The sequence below is a fragment of the Scyliorhinus canicula genome, chromosome 2 (genome assembly GCF_902713615.1).
Source record: "Scyliorhinus canicula chromosome 2, sScyCan1.1, whole genome shotgun sequence".
Taxonomy (NCBI): Eukaryota; Metazoa; Chordata; class Chondrichthyes; order Carcharhiniformes; family Scyliorhinidae; genus Scyliorhinus; species Scyliorhinus canicula.
The window spans coordinates 192,253,070-192,280,161 of NC_052147.1; the positions used below are offsets into that span (position 1 = coordinate 192,253,070).

The 27,092-nt window shown below is 42.3% G+C and overlaps 1 protein-coding gene across 8 annotated transcripts in view; it reads right to left on the reverse strand.

The window, feature by feature from the left end:
• Window positions 1-4,727: 4,727 nt before the first annotated feature.
• Window positions 4,728-27,092, reverse strand: part of itprid2 (ITPR interacting domain containing 2) — a 210,425-nt gene continuing 188,060 nt past the window's right edge. For all 8 annotated transcript variants that reach the window (XM_038789246.1, XM_038789249.1, XM_038789245.1 and 5 more), the window contains 3 exons: window positions 25,310-25,780; window positions 6,475-6,590; window positions 4,728-5,727 (listed from right to left, as the gene is read on the reverse strand). In XM_038789246.1, coding sequence (XP_038645174.1) covers window positions 6,480-6,590; window positions 25,310-25,780 — 582 coding nt within the window. In that variant the 3' untranslated portion in view covers window positions 4,728-5,727; window positions 6,475-6,479. The remainder of the gene's footprint in view (window positions 5,728-6,474; window positions 6,591-25,309; window positions 25,781-27,092) is intronic.

A 27,092-nucleotide genomic window follows, 5' to 3' on the forward strand; every position in this document is an offset into this window, starting at 1 on the left:
TGGTGAAGGTCAGGTCAAGTAGGGCTTTTCTCTTCTTGGTTATCTTATCAGTAGACTGGGCAGGCCTTTGGCAGATGTGTCCTTCAGGATTCTGCTAGCTCCGTCATCAGTGGCGCTGCCAAGTCACCTTTGGCAAGACATTGAAATCTCTTGCCTGGGGTCCATTATGTGCCCTTGCAACCCTGAAAGCTTCTTCCAAATGCTGTTCAACATGGATGAGCACTGATTCGTCAGCTGAGGGGGGTTGCTAGGTGGTAATCAGCAGGATGCATCATTGTCCATGTTTAACCCGATTCCATAAGACTTTGATTTGGATTTTGTTTGTTGTAACGTGCACTGAGGTACAGTATTTTTCTGTGAGCAGGTCAACAGATCATGAAGGACATGAAAATAAAATAAAATAAAATACATAATTGGGCAACCCAAGGTACACAATGTAACTACATAACACCGGCATCGGGTGAAGCATACAGGGGTATAGTGTTAATGAGGAAAGTCTATAAGGGGGTCGTTTAGGAATCTGGTAACAGCGGGGAAGAAGCTGTTTTTGAGTCTGTTTGTGCATGTTCTCAGACTTTTGTATCTCCTGCCCGATGGACAAAGTTCGAAGAGTGAATATACCGGGTGGGAGGGGTCTTTGATTATGCTGCCTGCTTTCTCCCGGCAGCGGGAGGTGTAGATGGAGTCACTAGATGGAAGGCAGGTTCACGTGATGGACTGGGCTGTGTTCATGACGCTCTGAAGTTTTTTGCAGCCCCAGGCCGAGCGGTTGCCATACCAGGCTGTGATGCAGCCAGGAAGGTTGCTTTCTATGGTGCATCTGTAAAAGTTGGTAAGAGTTAATGTGGACATGCTGAATTTCCTTAGTTTCCTGAGGAAGTATAGGCACTGTTGTGCTTTCTTGGTGGTATCGTCGACATGGGTGGACCAGGACAGATTTTTGGAGGTGTGTATCCCTAGGAATTTGAAACTGCTAAACATCTCCACCTCGGCTCCGTTGATGCTGACAGGGGTGTGTGATTTCATGGAGTCAGGAACCAATATTGAGGATTCTCAGAGCCACTCCCTCACAAATGTGTACCAGTGTGTTGCCATCTCTGGTATGCACATCTGCCCTGTCAGTGGAACAGTTTATACACAGGCATGGTGTTGACGGAGTCTGGCTGTGAATGTGTCAGCCTGCTGCTTGACTAGTTTGTTGGACAGCTATCCCAATTTTGGTACCAGTCTCCAAATGTTAACAAGGAGGACTTTGGAAGGCTGATTGGGCAGGGCATATACTCATTCTGTCCAAATCTGTAGCCTAAGCTAATGCAGAGGTCAGTGTGGTTTTATTATTAAACTTTTCACGCACAGACTCAAAAAGGATCCAGGTTTGATCACAGCCTGGTTCACTGTCCTTGTGGAGATTGCACATTCTCTCAGTGGCTGCATGGGTCTCATCCCCATAACCTGAAGAAGTGCAGAGTAGATGGATTGGCCAGGCTAAATTGCCCTTTAATTGGAATGAAAAAAAAACTTTTCCCAGTAATATTGATATCACAGCATGAAAGGCAAATGAACTGTGCTGTCACAGAAGAAAATAAGTGAAGGGATTCAAACCATATAAGTGAAGAGCCTTTTTCAAAAAGGATTCTATGTCTACAGATACTTAGTCAGCAGCATTGATCACTTCAATTCTTGGATTTTTACGAAATGTAACTTCCCAACTTTTCATGTGTAGATGGTAAGAATTTTACAGAGACAGTCAGTCAGTTAAAATTATTAGATGTGCGTGCAAAACTTTAATTTGGGTCTCATTTTTATAATGGGCTATTGGCGAACTTGCCCAAAATAATAACTTCATTTATCAAAACTTGGGTTAATCTAAAATTGGAATGTTCTGTTAAACAGAGTAGCAGAACAGTAATGATTGAAGTAACAGCAGGGTTATACAAGTTTGAGGAAATGTTAACAAAGATTCATTTTTAAAAAAATCATCAGTAAAGAAGAAAGAATAATGCAGACAACTCACCCAAAACCTACTCCAGAAACAACATACGACAGAGACACTGAATTATTTCAACATGCCAGTTAATATGCCACTTAATCAATGTTACTGCAAAAATGATGGTCTTCCTTTGTACATTTTGTGCTTGGAAGAAGCAAAGGACTTTGTCATGGAATGCAATACTAAGCACTTCAATAGCGGGTGTACCACAGGCCAACTGAATAGTATGCGCCTGTACTGCTTAGAAAATGCATTTTAAATCCAATATCAGAAGAATACCCTTCCGATTAACTACAATAACTTTTTTTTTTACGTTGTTGTGTGTTGGTGATGCTCCTGTGCTTTCTAACTAACATTTTTAATTCAGGGCAAATCATGGAAACTCAGTGTTATTAACTTAGAGTCCTTGGAATTGAATCAACGTCGTCAAATAACATTTTATGTAACGTTTTTTGCCATCTGAAAGAGACGTCTTTCATTCAGTCAGTCTCAGTCTTTTTGTCACAACAGAAGCCGGTGTGGTAGATGATCAATTTGCTTGTTTTAGGTGTTTCTAACTGGAACTCCCAATAACAAAGGCAGCATCAGCTGGAGAGAACGCCACTATTTACTGCTGCAATAACTTTGCAAAAAATCTATTCAAAGCTGATGAATGGGTCAACCTCACATTACTAGTCAATGTACAGATGCTCACAATTATTCCAGTGGTACAAATGAAATATACATTAGCTACCTAAAGTCATCAGATTAAACGCAATAATTACATGTCTATTTACAAGGGAAAAGATAAATTGGAGACATAAGTGGTGTCATTGATGTCCTTTCCAGTAACTATCCCACTAAAGCAGTCTTATCATAAATCATCTTATAAAATAAAAATACTGACTGCAATTGAATACTGTAGTAATGTTTCTCAAGAGGCCACACCATTGGTCTTCGGGTTGCAGAAGCAATTTCAGTTGTACTGCTATCATTGCAGCTTAGGTCATTTCTGCAACATGAGGGACTATCATTTATCCATAATAGTCCCACTTCTGCACTTAATATGGCCTGAAGTTGAATCTTTAAAACGAGAAGTGCTTACACCCGTTCTGAATTGGCTGCAGTTGTCATCTCAGGCCATTAATGGTCAATAGATAATAATAATCTTTATTATTGTCACAAGTAGGCTTACATTAACACTGCAATGAAGTTAATGAAAATCCCCTAGTCGCCATACTCTGGCACCTATTTGGGTACACAGAGGGAGAATTCAGAATGTCCAATTCACCTAACATGCATGTCTTTCGGGACTTGTGGGAGGAAACAGGAGCACCTGGAGGAAACGCACGCAGACACAGAGAGAATGTGCAGACTCAGCGTAGACAGTGGCCCAAGCAGGAATCGAACAATAGATTGGTTCTATCAAACATCACCAGCAGCAAAACATGTTTTCCCACGCATAGGTATATGTCCTTCAGATATCCAGAGTTGAAATTACATTTAAGTGTACAACTTAAGTTCTAGTGTTCCCATGTAGCTACTTTTTAAAAACATTCATGGGATGTGAGTGTCGCTGGCTATACTGGCATTATTGCCCATTACAAATTGCCCTGGAGAAGGTGAGCTGCCTTCTTGAAACGCTGAAGTCCATGTGGTGTATGTACACCCAATGTGCTGTCAGGGAAGGAGTTCCAGGATTTTGACCCAACAACAGTGAAGGAACAGCAATACATTTTCAAATCAGGATGATGTATGGTTTGGAGGTGAACAGCGATATATTTCCAAATCAGGATGGTGTATGGTTTGGAGGTGAACAGCGATATATTTCCAAATCAGGATGATGTATGGTTTGGAGGTGAACTTCCAATGAGTCTGCTGTCCTTGTCCTTCTAGATAGTAAATGTTGTGGATTTGCTGCCCACGTCTTTCTCTCTGTGGAAGATCTTGAGTTTTGGAAGTACAGCCCAAGGAGGCTTTACAAGGTGCATCTTATGTCAGTGCATAACGTAGCCAAATGTATTTTGACTTATGGATGAAGTGCAAATCAAGAGGGCTCTGTTATCTTGATTGGTGTCTGTAGATGGAATGTTCCACAGATATCGTAAGCAACATTATAGGTAAGCCCATTCAGGCAAGTGAAGAGTAGACTGCTGATTTGTACCTTGTAAGAGACTTTGTGGTCAGGGGCAAAGTCACTCACCTGCTCTAATAACCAATGTATTAAAATGGCTGATCCAGTTTGTCATCAGTGGTGACCCCCACTGATGGGAGGACCCGACAAGCTAATGCCACTGAATATCAAATCAGGACTAGGTAGGCCTCTGTCTTGTTGCCTGGTGCGTGCATAGCCCATTATAGTGCACATATTTCTGAACATGAGAAAACCAAAGGTAAACTACAGTAGACAAAGTACAATTTCATTGGAATCATATTCCCCCATCAGAAATGTGTGGTTAAAGTGTTTGCATAAGTCAGCTCCAATTATACAGCCTATGCCGAAAAATGATTATCTAGCAGTTTAGACATTGTTACAGCAAGGCCACACAGCATTCATAAATTCCACAACAAATGCTCCAGAGGAGGCAAAATTGGAATCTACTAGTATCTGCCACCCTTCATTCCTCTCCCCTCTCCAGTTCCTCCCTTTCCTGTTGTGCCATTCTCCTCCTCTCATTTTTATCTCCCCCACCCCCTTACTCACCAAATTATATTGAATGGAAAATGGATTTTACAAAGATCATGCTCAGAAAGAACCTTTTATATTTAAAATAAATATTTATTAGTGATTTCAATCGATTCCACATGCATCCCAAGTTAAACTCTTATACAATTTCCTTTAACATACATTCCATATACAAGAACCATCACACACTTTTAGTAAATACATGTATGATTAGATAATGTATCAAGTACAAATTAGGAAAAGCTTTAGGCACTTAAGTATTGTTGCATCCCAATCCCCGTTACTGCACCTATTCAAAAATTAGAAATGAATTCAAGATTATTAAATGAATTAAGTATTTAAAGCTTATAAAATACAGTGTAAGACCACCCCTAAACCAGTTTGTAGCACTCATTCGGTGCCCTCTCCTCTTTTGAAAAAATAAACCTAATGTCAGAAGGTTCTTTTTTTCAAACTAAAATGTAGTAGACGGAATGTTTCACAGATACTAAGGGTGATGTGATTACAAACAGTAGTAAAGATACATTTGTCAATTCAAGTTTGCCACGTAAAACAGTTATTGCACAGGGAATACCTCATAGAGGTTAGTGCTTCAAGAATGAAATGCTAAACAAATTTCCACACTAGTGTTACAGCACACGTAATTGACTTAACCTTTAACTAAAAGTGGAATTTCAAGTTTTGACCTTACTAGAGGTAAATGTCTAACAACTAGACATTATCAATATTAGAACAAATTTAAGCCTTCTACATGTTACACCTATTACAGTTGAGTTAACCACTATTAAAACAATTTTAGCTAGGTGAAGTGCTTAATCAAATACACACAGTTCAGTTTAGGATTTGCATATAAGGGGTTCTGAAAGTCGATGAGATAAAAGCAACCCATGTCAGCAGCAATAGTGTCTCCTGAAGCATTGGATATCCAAGTCGAATGCATCTGATAGGTTATGTTCCAACAGCACGAGCAATTAGAAGCCAGTATTCCAAGTAGCAAAAGTGAAGTGTTGTGGCTGTACTGAAGACAGCTTCTTTTGAAACGAGGCCACAACCAGAAAATTCCTCCTTGAAACTGAAAGAAAATCAAAACAAATTAAATTCAAGTGGAAAATGAAATGGGGTACGATCAGACAATCACAAAATAAAATTGAAACTGCACCATATTCGAGTAACTGTTTACAATTTGGGTCTGTCATATATGCTTTTTTGGGTTCAGTGGCATTGATTATTCCATGAAACAGTCTTACTTTAATGGAGTTTACTCACATTGATAACTACTTGATCAATATTATAACCTAGGTCGATAGCATCACTTTGTGATCTATACCAGATACATGTGTATTTCACACACATTTTTTTCAATCTCTCAGAAGGGAGAACACATTTCAAATGAATTACTGTGCTCCAAAATAAAAGCAAAATACAGCGAACGTTGGAAATCTTAATTAGAAACAGAAAATGCTGGAATAACTCAAAGTCTGGCAACATCAGGGGAAAGAGAGTGTTGAAGTTTTGAGTCCATGTGACTCTTCTTCAGAGCTCTGAAAAGTAATACAGGCTCGAACTGTGCAAGTTCTGCAAGGCAGATAGATGGTCGCTAGTGAAAGTTGCTTGGAAGGTAAAACAGAGAGAATCTTAAAATAACGGCAACCAAATCTAGACAATGAAGGAATTTTAGGATTGAAAGAGAAACACAAAGGAATCTGATGAAAATGCTTTCGAGTTAGTTTTACAGAACTTCAAATAACAGGCCAGTCTTCGGAAAAGATGTTCTATCTCTTTATCAGCAAGATGGCTTGAATTAACAATAGTTACTCACCGGTGTTACGAGAACTCTTCCCGTGGCCCAACAGCAGCTCTACTGGTCGGAGATATCGCAGCTAGAAGCCCATCCATAATTTCCCGCTTTATTTCTCCAGCAAGTGATTCTTTCATCTGTTGAGGACATAAAAAATTCCTTCAGTGTCGCAACATGCTGCAATCTGGCATTAAGCTGGAAGCATTTCTGAAAACCCTCCATTTTTTTCCTCAAACCATGAATCGCCAAACCTTGTTGCCCCGGTGTATAAATATAGATAAGTGACTACTCCAAAGGCTCCGGCAGTATTATTCTTCAGACAGCACAGTGACACAGTGGTTAGCCCTGTTGCCTCACAATATCAGGGACCCGGGTTTGATTCAGACCTTGGGTGACCATCCATTTGGAGTTTGCACTTTCTCCCCATAAGACCAAAGGACATAGGAGCAGAATTAGGCCATTCGGCCCATCGAGTCTGCTCTGCCATTCAAGCATGGCTGATACTTTCTCATCCCCATTCTCCGGCCTTCTCTCCATAACTCCTGATCCCCTTATTAATCAAGAACCTATCTATCTCTGTCTTAAATACACTCAGTAATTTGGCCTCCACAAACTTCTGCGGCAAACAGTTCCATGGATTTACCACCCTCTGGCTGAAGAAATTCCTCCTTATCTCGGTTTTAAAGGACCGTCCCTTTAGTCTGAGATGGTATCCTCTGGTTCTAGTTTTTCCTACAAGTGGAAACATCCTCTCCACGTCCACTCTATCCAGGCCTCGCAGTATCCTGTAAGTTTCAATAAGATCCCCCCTCATCCTTCTAAACTCCAACGAGTACAGACCCAGAGTCCTCAACCGTTCCTCATACGACAAGTTCTTCATTACAGGGATCTCCTGTGAACCTCCTCTGGACCCTTTCCAAGGCCAGCACACCCTTCCTTAGATACAGTGCCCAAAACTGCTCACAGAACTCAAAATGGGGTCTGACCAGAGCCTTATACAGCCTCAGAAGTACATCCCTGGTCTTGTATCTCTTAGCTTGTCCAAATCCTTCTGCAGCCCGCCTGCTTCCTCAATACTACCTGTCCCTCTACAGATCTTTGTATCATCTGCAAACGTAGCAACAGTGCCTTCAGTTCCTTCTTCCAGATCATTAATGTATATTGTAAAAAGTCCCAGCACAGACCCGAGGCACACCACTAGTCACTGGCTGCCATCTTGATAAAGACCCCTTTATCCCCACTCTCTGCCTTCTGCCAGTCAGCCAATTCTCTATCCATGCCAGGATCTTACCCTTAACACCATGGGCTCTTAACTTATTTAACACTCTCCTATGCCACGCCTTGTCAATCTGGAAATCTAAATAAATCACGTCTACTGGTTCTCCTTTGTCTAACTTCCTTGTTACCTCCTCAAATAACTCTAACAGATTTGTCAGACCATGTACTTCCTCGTACTACGCAATCTCATCTTTAATAACAGACTCGAAAATCTTACCAATGACCGAAGTCAGGCCAACCGGCCTATGATTTCCCATCTCTGCCTCCCTCCCTTCTTAAACAGGGGTGTTACATTAGCCACTTTCCAGTCCTCTGGGACCCTTCCTGCCTCCAGTGATTCCTGAAAGATCACCACCAATGCCTCCACAATCTCCTCAGCTATCTCTTTTAGAACCCTGGTGTGTCGTCCATCCAGTCCAGGTGACTTGTCCACCTTCAGACCTTTCAGTTTCCCCATAACCTTCTCCTTAGTAATGGTCACTGCACTCACCTCTGCCCCCTGGTTCTCCTGGAGCTCTGGCATCCCACTGGTGTCTTCCACCATGAAGACATGCAAAGTAACTATTCAGTTTGTCTGCCATTTCTTTGTTTCCTATTATTACTTCTCCAGCCACGTTTTCCAGTGGTCCAACGTCTATTTTTTGCCTCTCTCTTATCTTTTATATATTCAAAGAAACTCTTCCTATAACTTGTATTTCATCTTCTCTCCTCTTATTGTTTTTTTAGTTATCCTCTGCTGGCTTTTACATTATTCCCAATCCTCTGGCTTCATGCTAAACCTTTCCACTTTGTATGCTTTTTCTTTTGTGTTGTCCTTGACTTCCCTAGTCAACCATGGATGCCTTGTCCTGCCCTTAACATGTTACCTCTTCCTTGGGATGAATTTCCGCTGTGCCTCCTGAATAATCCCCCAAAAACTCCTGCCATTGGTGCTCCACTGTCTTTCCTGCTCGTCTCCTTTTCAAATCAACTCTGGCCAGCTCCTCCCTCATGTCTTTGTAGGTACCCTTATTTAATTGTAATACAGTTACATCTGATTGCAGCTTCTCCCTCTCAAACTGCAGGTTAATTCTATCATATTGTGGTCACTGCTCCCTAAGGGTTCCTTCACCTAAAGATCCCTAATCAAGTCTGCCTCATTACACATCACAAAATCCAGAATTGGCTGTTCCCTAATGGGCTCTACCACAAGCTGCTCCAAAAAAAATCTCTTAAACATTCCACAAATTCCTTTTCTTGGGATCCACTACCAACCTGATTTTCCCAGTCCAAGTGCATATTGAAGTCCCCCATGATTATTGTGATATTGCCTTTTTACATGCTTTCGCTATCTCCTGATTTATTTTCTGCCTCACATCCTGACTACTGCTAGGGTCCCCCATCAAGGTATTTTTACCGTTGCAATTCTTCAACTCTACCCACAGAGATTCTATGCCTTCTGAGTCTATATCGCTCCTTGCTATCGATTTAACTTCATTGCTTACTAACAATGCAACCCCGCCCCCTTTGCCCATCTGCCTGTCCTTTCGATAGGACACATATCCTTGTTTATTTAGATCCCAGCCCTGATCCCCTTGCAGCCACATATCTGTGATGCCCACTACATCGTACCGGCCAATTTCAATGTGCACAACAAGCTCATTTACCTTGTTCCGTATACTGCGCGCATTAAGGTACAACACCCTCAGTCCTGCATTGACCATCTCCCTTCTCACATTTGTCACCTTTTTTGCTCTGCCTGAGGGTGATGTTCTACTTTTTTGTTCTCTATTTCCCTTTCAGATATTACACCTTCTAAGCTAACGCTCTGGTTCCCACCCCCCTGCCATATTAGTTTAAATCCTCCTGAGTGACAGTAGCAAACCATGTCTGTGTGGCTTTCCTCCGTGTGCTCTGGTTTCCTCCCACAATCCAATAATGTGCAGGTTAGGTGGATTGGCCATGCTAAATTGTTCGAGTCCACACATGTGCTGATTAACTGGTGTTACGGGGATAGGCTGGGGGAGTGGGCCGAGATAGGGTGCTCCTTTGGAGGGTCGGTGGAGACTCAATGGGCCAAATGGCCTTCTGCAGTGTCAGGTTTCTATGGACAGCTGCCAGAAGTCAAAACAATGGCCAGGACCCGTCAAGCATTTTTCATAATCCATGCTGTGAGAACTTTGTTGAGGTTAGTGTAGGAATGCATAGCACCAAACAAAACACTACTTAATTACAAAGACCTATACCTTGGCTCAGCAAGAAAGGAATTAGCAAAGTCACAAGATGCAGCTCAATCTTAGTATTTTACTCACAACATGAAAGCTAAAATAACAAGCCACAGATAATAAAGTGACTGCAAGGAAACATTAACGGCCAAAACCAAAGCGAGCAACGGACCCTCGAATTTTCATTTGTCGGCCAACTTGCTGAAGTGCACAGGCTTGTTATATCTTTTACACAGCCATGCACACACCATGATTTAAAGAAACAATTTGTGCATGGCTTGCACGGGAAGTTTCAGTTTCAGTGTGGCTATAGTGTTAGTAAACATGGTCAGGACAAGAAGAAAACTATAACGCATCAGTATCGACAGAGTCAGCTCAAATTAACATAAATCAGTGGCAGGATCTGACAGAGTCAGTATGGATTTATGAAGGGGAAATCATGCTTGACAAATCTGTTGGAATTCTTCAAGGATGAAACTAGTAAGGTTGATGAGGGGGAGTCAGTGGATGTGATTTATTTGGACTTTTGGAAGGTTTGTGTTTAAAATGAAAACACATAGGATTGGGGTAGTGTATTGAGACAGATAAACAGGAAACAAAGGATAAGAATCAATGTGACTTTTTCCAAATGGCAGGCAGTGACTTGTGGGGTACCACAGGGATCGATGCTCGGACCTCAGATATTCACAATATTTATATTAATGATTTAGATGAGGGAACAAAATGTAATATATTCAAATTTGCAGATGACACAAAGTTGGGTGGGAGGGTGAGCTGTGAGGAGGATGCAGAGATCCTTCAGTGAGATTTGGACAAGTTGAGTGAGTGGGCAAATGGATGACAGATGTGGAATAATTTGGATAAATGCGAGATTATCCACTTTGGCACCAAAAACAAGGCGGCAATCTATTATCAGAATGGCGATAAATTAGGTAAGAGGATGTGCAACGAGACCCGAGTGGCCTCGTAAATCAGTCGCTGAATGTAAGCATACAAGGGCAGCAGACTGTAAAGAAGGCTAATGGTTTGTTGGCCTTCATAGCGAGAGGGTTAGAGTACAAGAGCAGGGATGTCTTGCTGCAATTATACAGGGTCTTGGTGATGCCACACCTGGAATATTGTGTGCAGCTTTGGTCTCCTTTTCTGCGGAAGGATGTTCTTGCTGTAGGGAGTGCAGCCAAGGTTTACCGGACTGATTCCTGGGATGGTGGGACTGACGTATGAGGAGAGATTGAATCGGTTAGGATTGTATTCACTGGATTTCAGAATAATGAGGGGGGATCCTCATAGAAACCTATAAAATTCTAACAAGACGAGACAGGGTAGATGCAAGAAGGATGTGTCTGATGGTGGGTGTGTCCAAAACCAGAGGTCACAGTCTGAGGATATGGGTTAGTCCATTTTGGACAGAGATGTGGAGAAATATCTTCACCCAGAGCGTGGTTGGCCTGTGGAATTCATTACCACAGGAAGTAGTTGAAGCCAAATCATTGTATGTTTTCAAGAAGCAGTTAGATCGAGCACTCGGGACGAAGGGAATCAAAGGATATGTGGGTGGGTAATGTGGGATCAGACTATTGAGTTGGATGATCAGCCATGATCATAATGAATGGTGGAGCAGGCTCAAAGGGCCGAATGGCCTCCTCCTGCTCCTATTATCTATGTTTCGATAATCACAAAAAAGAAAAGAAATTAGAAAGTAGCACAGAGATGTGAAGAGATTAAATAAGAAGTATTTTTTAGTTTTTAATAGAGTCAAACACCTCTCAGTAATTTGGAAGCCTAGTGCTTTACAGCCAATTTCTATTTCAAGATTATTTTTTAAAAGAATTGTTACTGGCAAGGCCAGCATTTATTGCTCCTCCTAAATTTCCCAGGAGATCGTCATGGTGAGCTGCCTTCTTGAGCTACTGCAGGCCATGTGGTGTAGGTACACCCACAATGCTGTTGGTAAGAGCGTTCTAGGTTTTTGACCCAGTGACAATGGAAGGGTGACAATTAGTTAGGATAGTGTGTAGCTTGAAGGGGAATGTAGATTTTTCCATGCATCTGCAGCCTTTGTCCTTCTGGGTGGTAGAGGTCAGATGTTTGGAAGGTGCTGTCAAGGGAGTTTAGCCATCTTGTAGATGATACACACTGCTGCCAATGTGCACTGGTGATGAAGGAAGTGAATGGTTAACATGGATGGGTGTCTTGGATGGTGTTACACTTCTGGAGTATTGTTGGAGGCAAGTGTCGAGTATTCGATCACACCCTGACTTGTGTCATGTAGATTTTGGACAGGCTTTAGGAGTTAGGAGGTGAATGACACTCCACAGAATTCCCAGCCTCTGACCTGCTTCTGCAGCCATTTATATGCCTGGGTCCAGGAGTTTGTGATCAATGGTAATCCATGTTGATAGTGGGGGATTCAGAAGTGGTGGTACCACAGGATAGAATCATACTATTTACATTGTAGAAGGAGGCCATTCAGCCCATTGAGTCTGCATCGGCCCTGGAAAGAGCACCCCAGTTAATCCTACACCTCCACCCAGTCCAGTAACTCCACCTAACTTTTTGGACACTAAGGGACAATTTATTACGGCCCATCCACCTAACCTGCACATCTTAGGACTGTGGGAGGAAACCCACGCAGACACGGGGAGAAAGTGCAAACATAGACATAGAATTTACAGTGCAGAAGGAGGCCATTTGGCCCATCGAGTCTGCACCAGAAAGACCAACTCACCTAAGTTTACACTTCCACCCTGTCCTCACAACCGGAGGGAACACACGCAGACACGGGGAGAACGTGCAGACTCCGCACACACAGTGATTCAAGCCGGGAATCGAACCTGGGACCCTGGAGCTGTGAAGCAACAATGCTAACCACTGTACTACCGTGCTGCCCCAAACTCCACAGACATCCAGGGAAGATGGTTAGATTCGACCTTGTTGGAGATGGTCATTGCTTGGCACTTCTATGATGCTAATGTTAGTTGTCACTTATTTTACGAAGCCTGCATGTTATCCAGTTCTTGTTGCAAGTGGGCATGGACTGCTTCAATATCCGAGGAGTCAAGAATTGTGCTGAACATTGTGCGATCATCAGCACTTCTGATCTCATGATGGAGGAAAGGTAATTAATGAAGCAGCTGAGGATTGGGGGGGGGGGGGGGGGGTCTTACCCGAGGAACCCCTGCAATGCTATCCTTGGACGTGATGCTCAGCCTCCCACAAGTACAAAAAACTTTTTTTGTCCGAGGTGGAACCTTGGAAAGATCCCCCCCCCCCCCCCCCCCCCATTCTCATTGACATCAAGTTTTCTTAGGGATTCTTCATGCCACACTCAAGTCAATTGTTACCTTGTTGTCAAGGGCAGCCACTCATAATTTACTATACGTTTTATGGCCAAAAGAACACAGAAGTGTGATTTCCCACAACTTGAAATTTCATGGATGAAACTTGTCATCATTAACTATAAAATAGATCTTTGCCATTCTTTTCTTTTTAAAAAGAGGCTATTTAGCATGGCCAACCACCTACCCAGCACATCTGTGGGTAGTGGAGGCGAGACCCAGGAAGGCACAGGGATAATGTGTAAACCCCACAAGGACAGTAACCCGGAGCCAGGATCGAACCATGGTCTCCAGCGCCGTGAGGCAGCAGTGCTAACCAGTGCACCACCGTGCTGTCCTCAGATCTTTACCATTCTACAGTACTTTAAAAAATGTATTGTTCAAACAGGTTGAGAAGCAACTAATGGCCCACAATTATCTTACAACCAAACTTCAGAACCCCAACTTTTAATTCATAAAGAATATTTAAAATACTCATGGTGAGATGAGCTCATATGGTCAGAGATGAGACGCACCTCCAAGTTGCGAACCGGCATCTTGCTAACAGCAGCACACCATTGCATCTGGAGGTTCACTGATGCCGCCCCCCCCCCCCCCCCCCCCCCCCCCCATGCTCGGACTCTGTGGGAATTGCCCATGAAGTTTGAACTTCCAATGAGCAAATCCCCCACTCCCTGGGACCCTCAGATAATGTCTCTGAGCCGGGAGTTAGATTGTACTGAATTCCTGTCCAATTCTGCTAAGAGGGCATCAGTGAACCGCCAGATGCAATGGTGTGCTGCTGTTAGCAAGATGCCACCAAGATCCACAGCTAATCCTTGGAAGGAGCTGGAATCAAAGATGTCGAAGGCCAAGGTGTCTTCCATGGCGACTGGCAGGGCATGGCGGGCAGTGCTGTGAGGTTTGAGGTCGTCCACAACAAGCGTACAAATCTCTGTGACCTCTGCCTGGAGAAACGCAGTTTCCTCTGGCACTGTTTCCTGGTCATCTCTGGGTAAGCTCCTATACTGAGGCTATGTCCTCCATGTCCTTCCTGCCCCTTCTCCTCTACCCTCCATTTCCCCTCATTGCCACTGGGTGCAAAATCCGAGAGCTGTGTTCCCATTGCCAGCTTCAGCCCACACATACATACTGACTTCCTAATAATGGTTGGTGGCCTTTTGCTCGCGTGTTATGGTCCCATAATGCCAGGAAGGCAACAACACTCTGCAGTTCCTGTTGTGTTCTTCGTTTTTTGTTCTTTAGGATGGTGAAGGTTGTAGTGTGAACAAAGAACAGCAAGCAGTGTTTAACAAACAAAGCTTATTTATTACACTACACTTAATTAGATTCAAACATATTACGAAGAGATCAGATAAGTAAAGATTACACTACAATTCTACAATACTAAATTATCCTATCAGTTAAACTATCGCACACCAACTCTATCTGGCTCCTCCAACTCTCTCCCATGTCTAGGAGACTCTATAGCACCATCTGGTGACTAAAGTAGTAACATTTCAGCACGGTAGAACAGTGGGTAGCATTATTGCTTCATTGCTCCAGGGACCCAGGTTCGATTCCTGGCTTGGTCACTGCCTGTGTGGAGTCTACACGCTCTCCCTGTGTCTCCGTGAGAGTACTTGTGAGAGTAAAGATTATTAATATTACATTAACCCTTCATGTGCTTGACAATATTCACGTTTTGTGACATCCCCCTTTCTTTGAAAAATTTGAATCTTGCATGCAAATATACATACAAGCAGTGTATGGGCAACGTACAATAATGAAAATTATTAAAAGTTACAGGAGTTAAATCAGCGTTTTACAGTTCATAAATTGAGACAATCCGGTTTCATTCTTGATCTCGTTGATCTTCTCAATCCAATTGTCATTGAATCAGAATGTTCTTTCTTCTGATTAAGAATTGTATCAGTCAGTGAGTATCAGTTGATGAAGTACTTAGTTTTAACAAATGTCCAGGAAACCTACTGGTTGAAAACAATTGTGGAGGTTGAATTGGAGTTGGGGGTAGCTTCATCTTCAGCAATGCATGACAATTTCTCCTGAATATTAAACCTTCAGACGTTGTGACAAGATAGGAATGTGGAGCTGCCTGACTTAAAACACAAGGCACGCAGGACCATCCACACGTTGGATCTTGTACACGTACACAATCTCCTGGAACTAACGGAATCAGCTGTTTGGTTGACTTGTTATAATATAAGCTTTGAGTTAGCTGCTGCTGTCTCATCTTATTAATGATTAGTTTAGCATGAAGATTCAGTAGAGTTAGGCTTGGTAATGTGGTACACAGCTGTCTGTTCATAAGATGTTGCGCTGGCGAAAGGCCGGTCGATAAAGGAGTAACTCTATAACTTAATAAAGCTCTCAAAAACTCTTGTCTCACCTCTTATGCTTTCTTCAACAATTTCTTCACTAAACCCACACCTTTCTCAGCCTTCCCATTGGACTGGGGATATAGCATTGAGAAAATTCAGTCCATTCCCAACTGTCGAAACAAGGTCCATTGTCCGCTACGCCTGTCAATGGTATCCCATGTCTAGAAAAAACATCTTTAGCTGCCGTGATGACTGTTTTCAAACTCGAGTTTTTAAGTTTCACGACTTCTGGATAATTTGAGTAATGGTCAATAATGACGACGCAGTCTTTGCCGAGAAAGCAGAAAACATTTATTCCTACTTTAGACCATGGAATTGTAACAATATCCAACATTGTGAATTTATTTTTCTGTTGAGCAAACTGGTTTCTTTGATAAATGCCACATTCAGAAACAAAATCGTCAATGTCTGAATATATGCCAGGCCAATACACGGATTGCCTCATGCGTCACTTACATTTCTCAATACCCTGGTATTCATGAATCTGTGTAAGAATTTGTCTTCTCAACTTTATAAGAATGACTACTCTATCCAATTCGAGTAAAAATGCATTTAGCACAGAGCGATCATCTTTAACACTTCTGAAACTGGAACAGCTTGCATTTGGCCATTCATCAGCCATGTGATGAATCACTTGTTGCTTCATCCTTTGCAGTTTCTTCTTTAATCAGTCTTAACTTGACATCAGAAACAACTAGTGTGTCAGCTGGCATGTCAGCTTGAGCTTCTATCAACTGCACAAGATCTGGAATTTTATCTTAATGTTCAGTAGCACATAATAATGTATCTGCTAGGATTAGATATTTTCCTGGAGTATATACCAGTCAAAAATCATATCTTCTTAGTCTCAATAGCATTCTTTGCAATCTGGGCAACATGTCATTTAGACTCTTGTGAATTATATGCACAAGCAGTCTATGATCAGTCTCAATCATAAATGTAGGTAGATCTAACATAATAGTGAAATTGTTCACCTGTCACCAGACCAAGACACTTTTTTTTCCATCTGTGCGTAGCATCGTTCTGTGGGCGCTATGGCTCTAGAAGGACGTGATACCGGTCTCCACAGATTATTTGAAGTCTTCTGTAGAAGAACAGCTCCTATCCAGTCTTGACTCAGGTCTGCAAAGATCGCTGTCTCCTTTGTCGGATCCAAAAATGTGAGAACTGGGGCTATGGTCAGTGCGGATTTGAGGTCAGACCATTCCTTTTCATGTTGGGAAGGCCAAGAAGAAGAAACATTTTTCTTGATCAATTGTCGAAGAGCTGTCATCCTAGATGAAAGATTCGGAATAAATTTGCCAAGGAAGTTGACAACTCCAAGCATTCTCAAGATTGCTTTTTTGTCTGTCGGAACAGGCATGTTATGTATAGCTTTAACTTTATCACTGTCCGGTTGTACACCATTTTTAGATACGAGTTCTCCCAAAAACTTCAGTTTGGAATTCCCAAATTGACACTTGGGTTTGTTGAGCTTCACTCGATACGAATCAATGCGTAGCAGCACTTGTAGTCTGGAATTGTGCTCTTCTGGGTGTTGCAGACCGGATGATAATATCATCGATGTATACCCGGACCTCATCAATACCTTCTGTAATGGTTTCCATTGCTCTATGGAAAACTTCTCAGGCAGAGATGATTCCAAAAGGCATGCAATTGAACCAATATCTTCCATACGGCCTATTAAAAGTACAGATCTTTCTGCCAAACTTATCAAGTTGTAGCTGCCAAAATCCTTTAGAATCAAACTTAGAGAAAATGTTTATGCCATCTCTCCTGTAATCTCTTCTCACTTAGGAATTTGATAGTTCTCTTTCCTGTTAAAATCCTTTCACTCTATACATATGCGGAGATCACCATTAGGCTTTCATACACATACCATGGAACTAACCTAATCAATACGTTCAGTTATCTTGGATATGATGTTCAGTTTCTGTATATGGTCAAGTTCCTGCTTGAGACTTTCTCTGAGAGGGGCTCGTACTCTTCTCGAAGGATGTAATACTGGTGTAGCATTTTCTTTAAGCTGTATTTTATAGGTAAACGGTAACATACCCATACCAGTGAATACATTTGGAAACCTAGCAAGGATGTCCTCTATGTCATCTTGTTGTGAACTAACCCATTGATTGGCGCTGTGAATCCCTTTCTCAAGATTCAGCATCAGCACCTAGCAGAGACTGTTAGCGAGAAAATAAGATATATATTAATAAAAAGATGTTCTCGATTAAAAGCAGCACATGGGAAGTGGAAACCCGGTAGGCAAAGAGTTAAATTGTTGGATCAACCAGAAACCTAAAGAAAACCTGCATTCAGGACAATTTCATCATCTTACAGGACATGGGGAACCCACGTCACAAGACAATGGCCCCAGCTTGTCTGCAAGAGATTCATTGTTTTACCCAGAGCAGGGAATACAAACCCATTAACGCCTCATGGTTTAGCACAGGGCTAAATAGCTGGCTTTGAAAGCAGACCAAGGCAGGCCAGCAGCACGGTTCAATTCTCGTACCAGCCTCCCTGAACAGGCGGCGGAATGTGGCGACTAGGGGCTTTTCACAGTAACTTCATTTGAAGCCTACTTGTGACAATAAACGAATTTCATTTCATTCATCAAGGACTAATGGCATTATTTCAGGTTAAGGGGAATAATCTGAACATGATCTGGTAACTTGTAAAACCCATTGTATGAGTAAATCAGTTTCCCATTAAGGGGCTCAGGAAACATCTCGACTGATCGGACTATATTGTATGAAATTGATCGATGACGTCAATGCTTATCGGTAACCGGGAACAAATTTAAAATATATATGCATGAAATCCCTGTTAGAAATCAGAACAGACACGTGCGAGCTGAAGGCAGCAGCAGCTTGTTTCTTCTGTTGTGCACAACCATTTTTCAAATAAACAAAAGTTTTACCAACACCACTCAGTCGCAAACAGACTCTGGGCATTTCTTCACTCCAACAAGACGATTTATTGGCATGAACTATTTCAAAGAGCATGGTAGGTGGATATCATTGTTGCTGACTGTTAGACAGCACAATCCTCTTGTGCTAATGATGTTGCCATTGTAGTCCCTCAATTGGTATTTAGTAGCTTCAATTGTCGGACACTGTATCTTAGAGAGGTCTGATACAGTGATCAAATTTGCAAGAGTTCCAGTATCCAACTTGAAAAACATTTTGGACCCATTTACTTTTAATGGTATGTTCCAATCTTTCTTCATGTGAACAGATAATATGTGCTTTAAATATCATTTTTCAGCATTATCAACCTTGTTGACTGCATCAGCAAAGAATATGCTTCTTCATCGGAATGTTTTGTACTTAAACGGCACTGTAATGATTAAGTTTGCCACAGTTTACGCAGACTTTCCTGGTGGCTGGATATTGTTTTCCTTGGTGGGCGTGGCCACAACAAGCACACGTCACCACACTGCTTACATCATTTGCAAATGGCCATCAGCTTCAGCATGCCGCTTCTTTAACTGCGCCACAGCTATAATGGCGTCAGCCATGTTGTCTTCTTTTCCCGGGATTGTAAATCTGCAGACTGGCTCAATCGCTCGACATAAGTTTATTGTATCTTCCAACAATAAATGTGCTGCCTCAGTAAACACTCACAAAGATTTTCATTTTTATAACAAATACGATTTGGTCAGAGTGGACGCTATCTGTTACCGTTGAAAAATTGCAAGTCTGCGCTCTTAAACGGAGACTCGTGATGAAAGAATCTACCAATTCACCTGCTTTTTGTGCCCGTTTTGTAAATGTATATCTCTTGTACGTTTCATTAATTTGAGCCTTCCAATGCAGATCGAACCTTTCTATTACTGCATTAAAATTTGTCTTGTCATCGTTATTTTCAAAATTAAACGCACTGAACAGTTCTATGGCTTGTGGTCCAGCCACAGTGAGAAACAGCACAATTTTCCGCTAGTCACTGGCTGACTCTAGAGTTGAAGCAGAGAGACACAAATTAAATTGTTACTTAAAACTTTTCCAATTCACGTCTAGTTTACTGGTAGTCTTGAAGTGTTTAGGAGTCTGTAGACCATGCATTTTTGCTTCTTTCATGGTGCGTCTCGATGCGACTGGCTTGTAGAATGTGATGGGAGTTTTTTTCGAGATTTTATTTTTCTTGACAATTTTATTTTTCTTCGATGATCTTCTTTCTAACCTAACTAAAACCCTTTAGTAAACACACCTGGTACCATGCTGTGTTCTTTGTTTTTGTTCTTCAGGATGGTTAACGTTGTAGTGTGAACAAAACAAAGAACAGCAAGCAGTGTTTAACAAACAAAGCTAATTTATTACACTACTCTTCATTAGATTCAAACATATTACGAAGAGATCAGATAAGTAAAGATTACATTACACTTCCACAATACCAAATTATTCGATCAGTTAAACTATCTCCCACCTACTCTGCCTGGCTCACTTCCACTCTCTCGTGTCTAGGAGGCATGTGATGTTTATATGGTTGCTTTGTAGCACTATTTAGTGACTAGAATAGTAACACTACATTAACCCTTCATGTGCTTTACAATACCCATATATTCTGACAGTTCCTGCGTACGAACAACCCACTTTTCCAGTAACCAGTGCTGAGCCAGACCATCTGTTTCCCAATGGCCAAGTTCCCCTTTGCACCGTTCCCCCTTTCAGGGGGCCCAGCATGACTGGCTCCCACTGTGTGTTAGCCTTCATTCAGCCGGAGAAGTGCAGGTCCCCCTTAAAAAGCACAGCTTGACCCTTCATGACCTCTCAGAGAGCTTTTCAACAATGTTAACTGGTCTTTTTAATGGATTGGGCAGGATCTTGTGGTCACCCTTCCTCCGCCCTGGTGAAACTCACTGGCACCGGGAACAGCATCGGGAAACCGGTTTGGCCAGTTGGCGCTGGTATTTTTGGTTTAGAAAAATTATATTGTATGACAGAAGGAGTTGGTTACTGGATCATATTGGATTTTATTTAAAGTTAAACCTACTTTCTCAGTTGTTCAATGTTATTTATACCTGGCATCTAGTGAAATGATATATATTCGTAAAGTGCACTCCAAGAAATCTTCCATCACTCTGGATTTACTAGCTCTTTGATGGGAGGATAACTTTGATGGGCAGCACGGAAGCATGGTGGTTAGCATAAATGCTTCACAGCTCCAGGATCCCAGGTTCGATTCCCAGCTGGGTCACTGTCTGTGCGGAGTCTGCACGTCCTCCCTGTGTGTGCGTGGGTTTCCTCCGGGTGCTCCGGTTTCCTCCCACAGTCCAAAGATGTGCGGGTTAGGTGGATTGGCCATGCTAAATTGCCCGTAGTGTCCTAAAAAGGAAGGTTTAAGGGGGGGGGGGGGTTGTTGGGTTACGGGTATAGGGTTGATTCGTGGGTTTGAGTAGGGTGATCATTGCTCAGCACAACATCGAGGGCCGAAGGGCCTGTTCTGTGCTGTCCTGTTCTATGATAACTCAGTGATTGAAGGAGAGATTCTACCACTGCGTTGTGCTCAACGTTGATCCGGGCACAAGGGTAAATTACAGGAGAAGCCCAAATCAGGCTTTGCGCCAGGTGCAAATCAGTCCACATGCAGTGCCCTCGCTGGGCATGATTCAGATAATCATATTTAAATGAGTCCTAGCGTGATGGCCACTCCGGGAGAACTGGAGGCCATTGGAGCTCTCCAGCTGGCCGGGGAGAGGGCAAGGCAATACCCTGGCACTCCAGTAGTGCAAACCTGGGAGTGCCGGGGCACTACCTGGATGCTAGGCTGGCACTGCCAAGGATCAGGGCCTTGAGGGGGTGGGGGGAGAAGATGCCCATGAAAGGTCGGTTTATGAAGGATGGGGGTTGAGGAGGTATGAAAGGACCCCAAAGGTTGGGAAGGGGTGAAAGGGGAGGGTGGGGGGGGGGGGGGGGGGGGTCCTGAAAGGTGGGTGAGCGGGGCCTGAAAGGGAGAGGGCCTTCAACAACCCTCACTTGAGGAGGGGGGTAAATGCCCGTCTGCATTATCCATGGGTGGGGGGCGTGGGGGACCCTCAAGCTCACTTGAGATCGGGGCACCCTTTCAAATGGCACCCTGATCTCTCAGAAGCTCACCTTGCTGGCAAGTTCAGCTCCCAAATGTTGAAAGAATTTCCAAGTATAGGTTGGAACGGGGAAAAAATTCCCAAGGCCCAAAAAATGGCCAAGTGTGGGTGAATCCAGGTCTGGATGGGAAGCTGGTGGGAAACAACCCATTCAAAATGAATGAATTAGAAATTATTTTACAAACTTGACTTTTTCCAATCATTGTAAAGGTTGTTTCCGGAGTTTTGGAAACAATTATTGTGAAGCCCAGGCTTTCTTGGTCGATGTCAGCCAAAATATCAAACCTTTTGTGAATCTGAATTTATAAAATAAAGGTCATCAATCTGTTTAAGGTAGAATTTGGCAAGATTTTCTCCACTTTTATTCAATATAGATCGCCATTTTGTAGACCAGAGGCACTTATTCTGACCCTGGTTTGGTTTGCCTGTGTTATATGAGTCAATGTTGATAGCTTCCATGGAGGAAAGTAGTCAATGAAGATTAAAGTGACACGTTTGTAAAAATGTTATTCAAGACATAAGAAATTATCTGTGGAAGTAATTAGCAGTATTTAGCAAATAACCTGCTACTTAATTTAAACACTGGATTTGATACTTCTGCTGGCCAATGGTCCAACTTTAATATCACCTGCACGCAGAGTTCACTTACAACCTTAAAATTCAACTCAACAATACATGGAATACTAATAACTTTAAGTGTAAAACTGGCTGAATTTCAACTTCCTTTTATTGAAGCCTAGCAATGGTTTGGCTCAGTTGGCAACATTAGTGTCTCCATATTCAAAGATTGTTAAGTGCAGGTCTCATTCTAGTTCTTGCACTTATACTTTCTTATTCAATACATTTGCCACAGGGCTCTGTAGAAAATTAAATTGCTGGCAATTGTTTTCTATCTCCAATCTGCTGGGCGGCATATTAGCCTGGTAAACCTCCAGCATTAGTTTCATGCCTAAAAGTAATGGCAATAAAACCATATTAGGTCCATACTTTAACTTCAAATTTTTCCCTAACATTGTGAGGCAAAAGTCTCATATTTATCACATCTTCTATATATCCTACGACTATATCCCGTACCAGCATCCCCGAACTGGCGCTGGAATGTGGTGATTCGGGCTTTTCACAGTAACTTTATTTGAGGCCTACTTGAGACAATAAGCGATTTTCATTTCATTTTCATTCAAAACGTATTTTGTTTCATCCTCTATTCCAATGATAACATGATATAAACTTTTTTTACTTTCCCCGCCCAAATGCAAACAGATTTGGATAATTCACAAACTTATGGATATTATTCAATGTAACCTGCCATTAGAATTTTCAAATAGTTATCTGCTACACCATACATATTACATATCTATATATAATTAAATTTGGAAAAAGATTTATGCCAACAGTCGCAATGAGATTTTCAATGTTAATTGTGCCATCCCCTGGTGACACCTGCATTAAGCCACGTCTTTTAAGGAACTTTTAAAAAATCTAAATTTGAAAAATTTTAGGAACCAATTTGTGTGTGACTTTAGTTCCATGTTCAGGACATTGAGGGGGGAATTGGGAGCACTAGATTCTTCATTTTAGCCCTGAATCATCACCATATCGCATTTCTAATATGCCAAGTTAGTATGAAGGTGAGAGATTGTTCCCCCTCCAAATAAATAAATGTTAACAAAACATATTAAATGTATACTTTTAAACCTTCTCCACCCCCCTCCCTTATGTTAGGTGATTACTTTCAACCCTACAACCTTCATCAAATTCCATTTCTCAGCATGTTCCGGTATCCTAGGACATCCATGGCCACACTATAGTATAAGTTCTGCCTGCTGGAATCTTTTCATACATCTTTTGCAATACTGGGAATCACTGCTACCTCATATGTATAGTTAACCTATTTAGGCCTCAGCCCAAATTTATACTCTGTTCTCCTCTGTCGTTTGTCATTTAAAAAAAATAAATTTAGAGTACCCACTTCTTTTTTCCAATTAAAGGGCAATTTAGTGTGGCCAATTCAGCTATCCTGCACACCTTTTTTGGTTGTGGGGGTGAGACCTACAAAGGCGCGGGGAGAATGTGCAAACTCGACACGGAAAATGCCCCGGGGCCGCGATCGAACCCGGTTCCTCAGCGCCATGAGGCAGCAATGCTAATCACTGAGGCACCATGCTGCCCCTCGCTTATCGTTCCTTTTTAAAAAATATTTTTATTGGCATTTTGAATTTTAACAATGACATATAAAGCATGATGTTTCTTATGTACAATTTCACACGCACTCCTTCTGTTGGCCCTCCCCCCTCCGCCCCCCGCCCTGCCCCCTCGCCCCGCAACCGCCCCCCTCCCTCTTTGTTTGCTGGGCTCCCTCCTGGCACTACTTTCGCCCTGGGTGTCATATTGCTACACTCCTCTCTTTCCTTATGTGATTCCTGCCGCCATCCTTGTGGATTCCTAGGTGTGGAGGGGGGGGGGGGGGGGCTCTCTGCCTCCCCCCTCCCCCTTACTCTTTTTCCATGACTCTCCCTAATACTCCCCTGGATTCTTTCCTTGCCTTCCTCCCCCCAACTATTCCTCTCCGTTCAATGCGTTCTTTCTGCCCTCATCGGTTCCCCCTTCCCCTTTCTTCGCAATCACTGTTGGCTTCAAACAGTTCTTGAAACAGGATGATGAATTGCCCCCACGCTTTGTGAAAGCCTCACCTGACCCTCGAATGGTGTACCGGATGTTCCCAGGTGGAGAAATTCCGACAGGTCGGCCGGCCAGTCTGCAGCGGTGGGTGGTGCTGATCGGCAGCTGAACAGTATCTCCGTCGTGCGATTAAGGAAGCAAAACCCAGGGCATAGGCCCTCTTCCCATATGTAGTTCTGTCTGGTCTGGTACCCCGAAGACTGCCACTCTTGGGCACAGCTCCACCCTCACCCCCACAACCTTGGAATTGCCTCAAAGAAGGCTGACCAGAACCTCATACGTCTGGGGCAGGCCCAGAACATATAGACATGGTTGATGAGGCCTCCTTGGCACCATTCACATTTGTCCTCCACCTCCAGGTAGAATCTGTTCATTCGGGTTTTGGTTAGGTGTTCTCCGTACACCACTTTTAGCTGCATGAGGCTTAGCCTTGCGCAGGAGCAGGTGGAGTTGGCTATACTTAGTGCTTCGCTTCAGAGTCCCCACCCCCCCTTCCATCCTGACTTTGTCTTCCCATTTCTGCCCAGCTCTATCCAATGGTGTTCTTGCCCTCTCCCAAAGTCTTCCTTAAATGTTCCCACAGTTCCCCCTCTCCTTATCTGTGTGCCCAGTAATTTCTCCAGTAGAGTGTTGTTTTTGACTATGCAGCACCTTGGATATTAATTCATGTTCTAGATGTTACTTTTTAACTGAACTGGTTTCAGCTTAGAAATGCATACTGTTTCAGGCTACAGTTATAACATGAGATTTTTGAGCTGTAAGGTAAACTCCATTGGTTATTAAGATGACCACAGCTTTACAAGAAGCATAACCTCTCCAACCTTTAGGGAACAATTTATTATTACAGTCTTCAGGTACACCAGCAGCTTCTCATACATGTAAATCACTAACCTCTTGTAGAGCATTCTGGAAATCCAGATGGTCCACGATATTGCTTCTTGCTTCTTTAGCAACAGGGGCTGCTGTAGCTCCAGTCAGTTCAGTCTTTTTGCCTACTGACTTCTGATCCACAATTCCTGGTGAACATCGACCTTCTGTAAAATGCTCTCTCCGTTCAACTCGGGCAGGTGGTGAGGGAGTCAGCATAACTGAAGAACGATACACCGGTCTGCTTTGTGGCGATGAGGTAGCTAGGTTTGCTGGTTTGCCATACTGTACAGTAGTGCTTGGTACCCCTTGATGGTAAAGACCCAAAGAACTCGAATACCTCGGCATGCGGCCTGGGCTAGAACAGCGTGAAGTGGACTCTAAGTTGGTATATGGTGTAGAGTAGGATTGTGGGTACTCATATTCATCTCCTGAAGTTTCAGAGAACCCTAGTTCAGATCGAAGGCAAGACTGCTCCCTCAAAAGCTCAGCCACCTAGATTTAAACAAAATTAATAGTAAAGCAGGATGTTGCAATGAAAATAATATATTGCTGTAATATTCTTCCTCTCAACAGGAGAGAACAAACTCGCTTGATGTACAATTTTATTTTCATTCTGTTTAATCTGTGTCATTTAGTGTCAGGTAATGGGATACAAATGTAAATATGGATGAAAGGGAAAATAAATATCAACTGCTTAAAATCACTAAAATGATAAATGTTCCCAGTCTATTAACTGGGAAATAAGCCTCTAATTTATTACTTCATAACAAAGTAAACTAAAGCTTCCAACAGTTCAGACCATCAAGACTTTGTTGTACAGCAGGAAATGACACTTGTGCATTCTATTGACCATTTTAGTTCATGGTCCTGTTAGAATTTCTCCCAAAGCATCAGTCGTTTGAAAATGCTTGAGATAAAGCAGGTAGATTAAAATGTTTTCTTATTTTAATTCATTTCATTGGCTTCAATATTCATAGTTCCACACAACACAGAGGTACTTTACAGAAGAACAGAATGATAAAACCCACATCACTTAACTAATTTCTTACAATCTCAGGCATGTGTCCTCTAATAAAGTACACTTTAGTTACAATATTGAAAATGACTGCTTGTGTTCTTGTCCAATGCAATAGAATTATCACATCTTACAGACCAGAAGATGACCATTTGGCTCATTGTACCTGTGATAGATCTTTAAATGAGCTACCAATTAATCCCATTCTCCCTACTGTTGACGTCACAAACCTAAATCAGGATTTTATATTTGGGAAGGTCATTAGCAGCCAAACTAGTTATTAATGTTTTAAAAAACTGTAGAGTTAACCCATCTGAGATTGATCAACAAACCTTTTGTTTTAGACTAAACATCACTTTGATGACCACAGACCACAACCATAGGACCAATGAGACAAATTGCCACCATTTATAACTACTTAATCCAGCAGTCTTCACAATCCAACAATAATTTGCATAATTCAGGATTAATTTGCGGACCATTTGGCAATGACATGAGATTCAGTCATAATGCAATCAATAAGATGACACAATGCTACTAAGTCAAATGTAAGATGAAAACACGAGAAGTAGCAGAAAGATATTGGGAATCTATTATTGACGCCATTTGCTAGAATCTATGTTAACTTGTAGCTGCTTGCTAGGATTAATGTAAAAAGTAACATTCAGTGATCCAGATAATACAGTGCATTGATTGATTACAGAATGTGAAAGCTAGAGTGTTGATCACAGGAAATTATAATTGCCGTCACAAGTCAATCACATTCGATCATCCGGGTTAATATTTAGT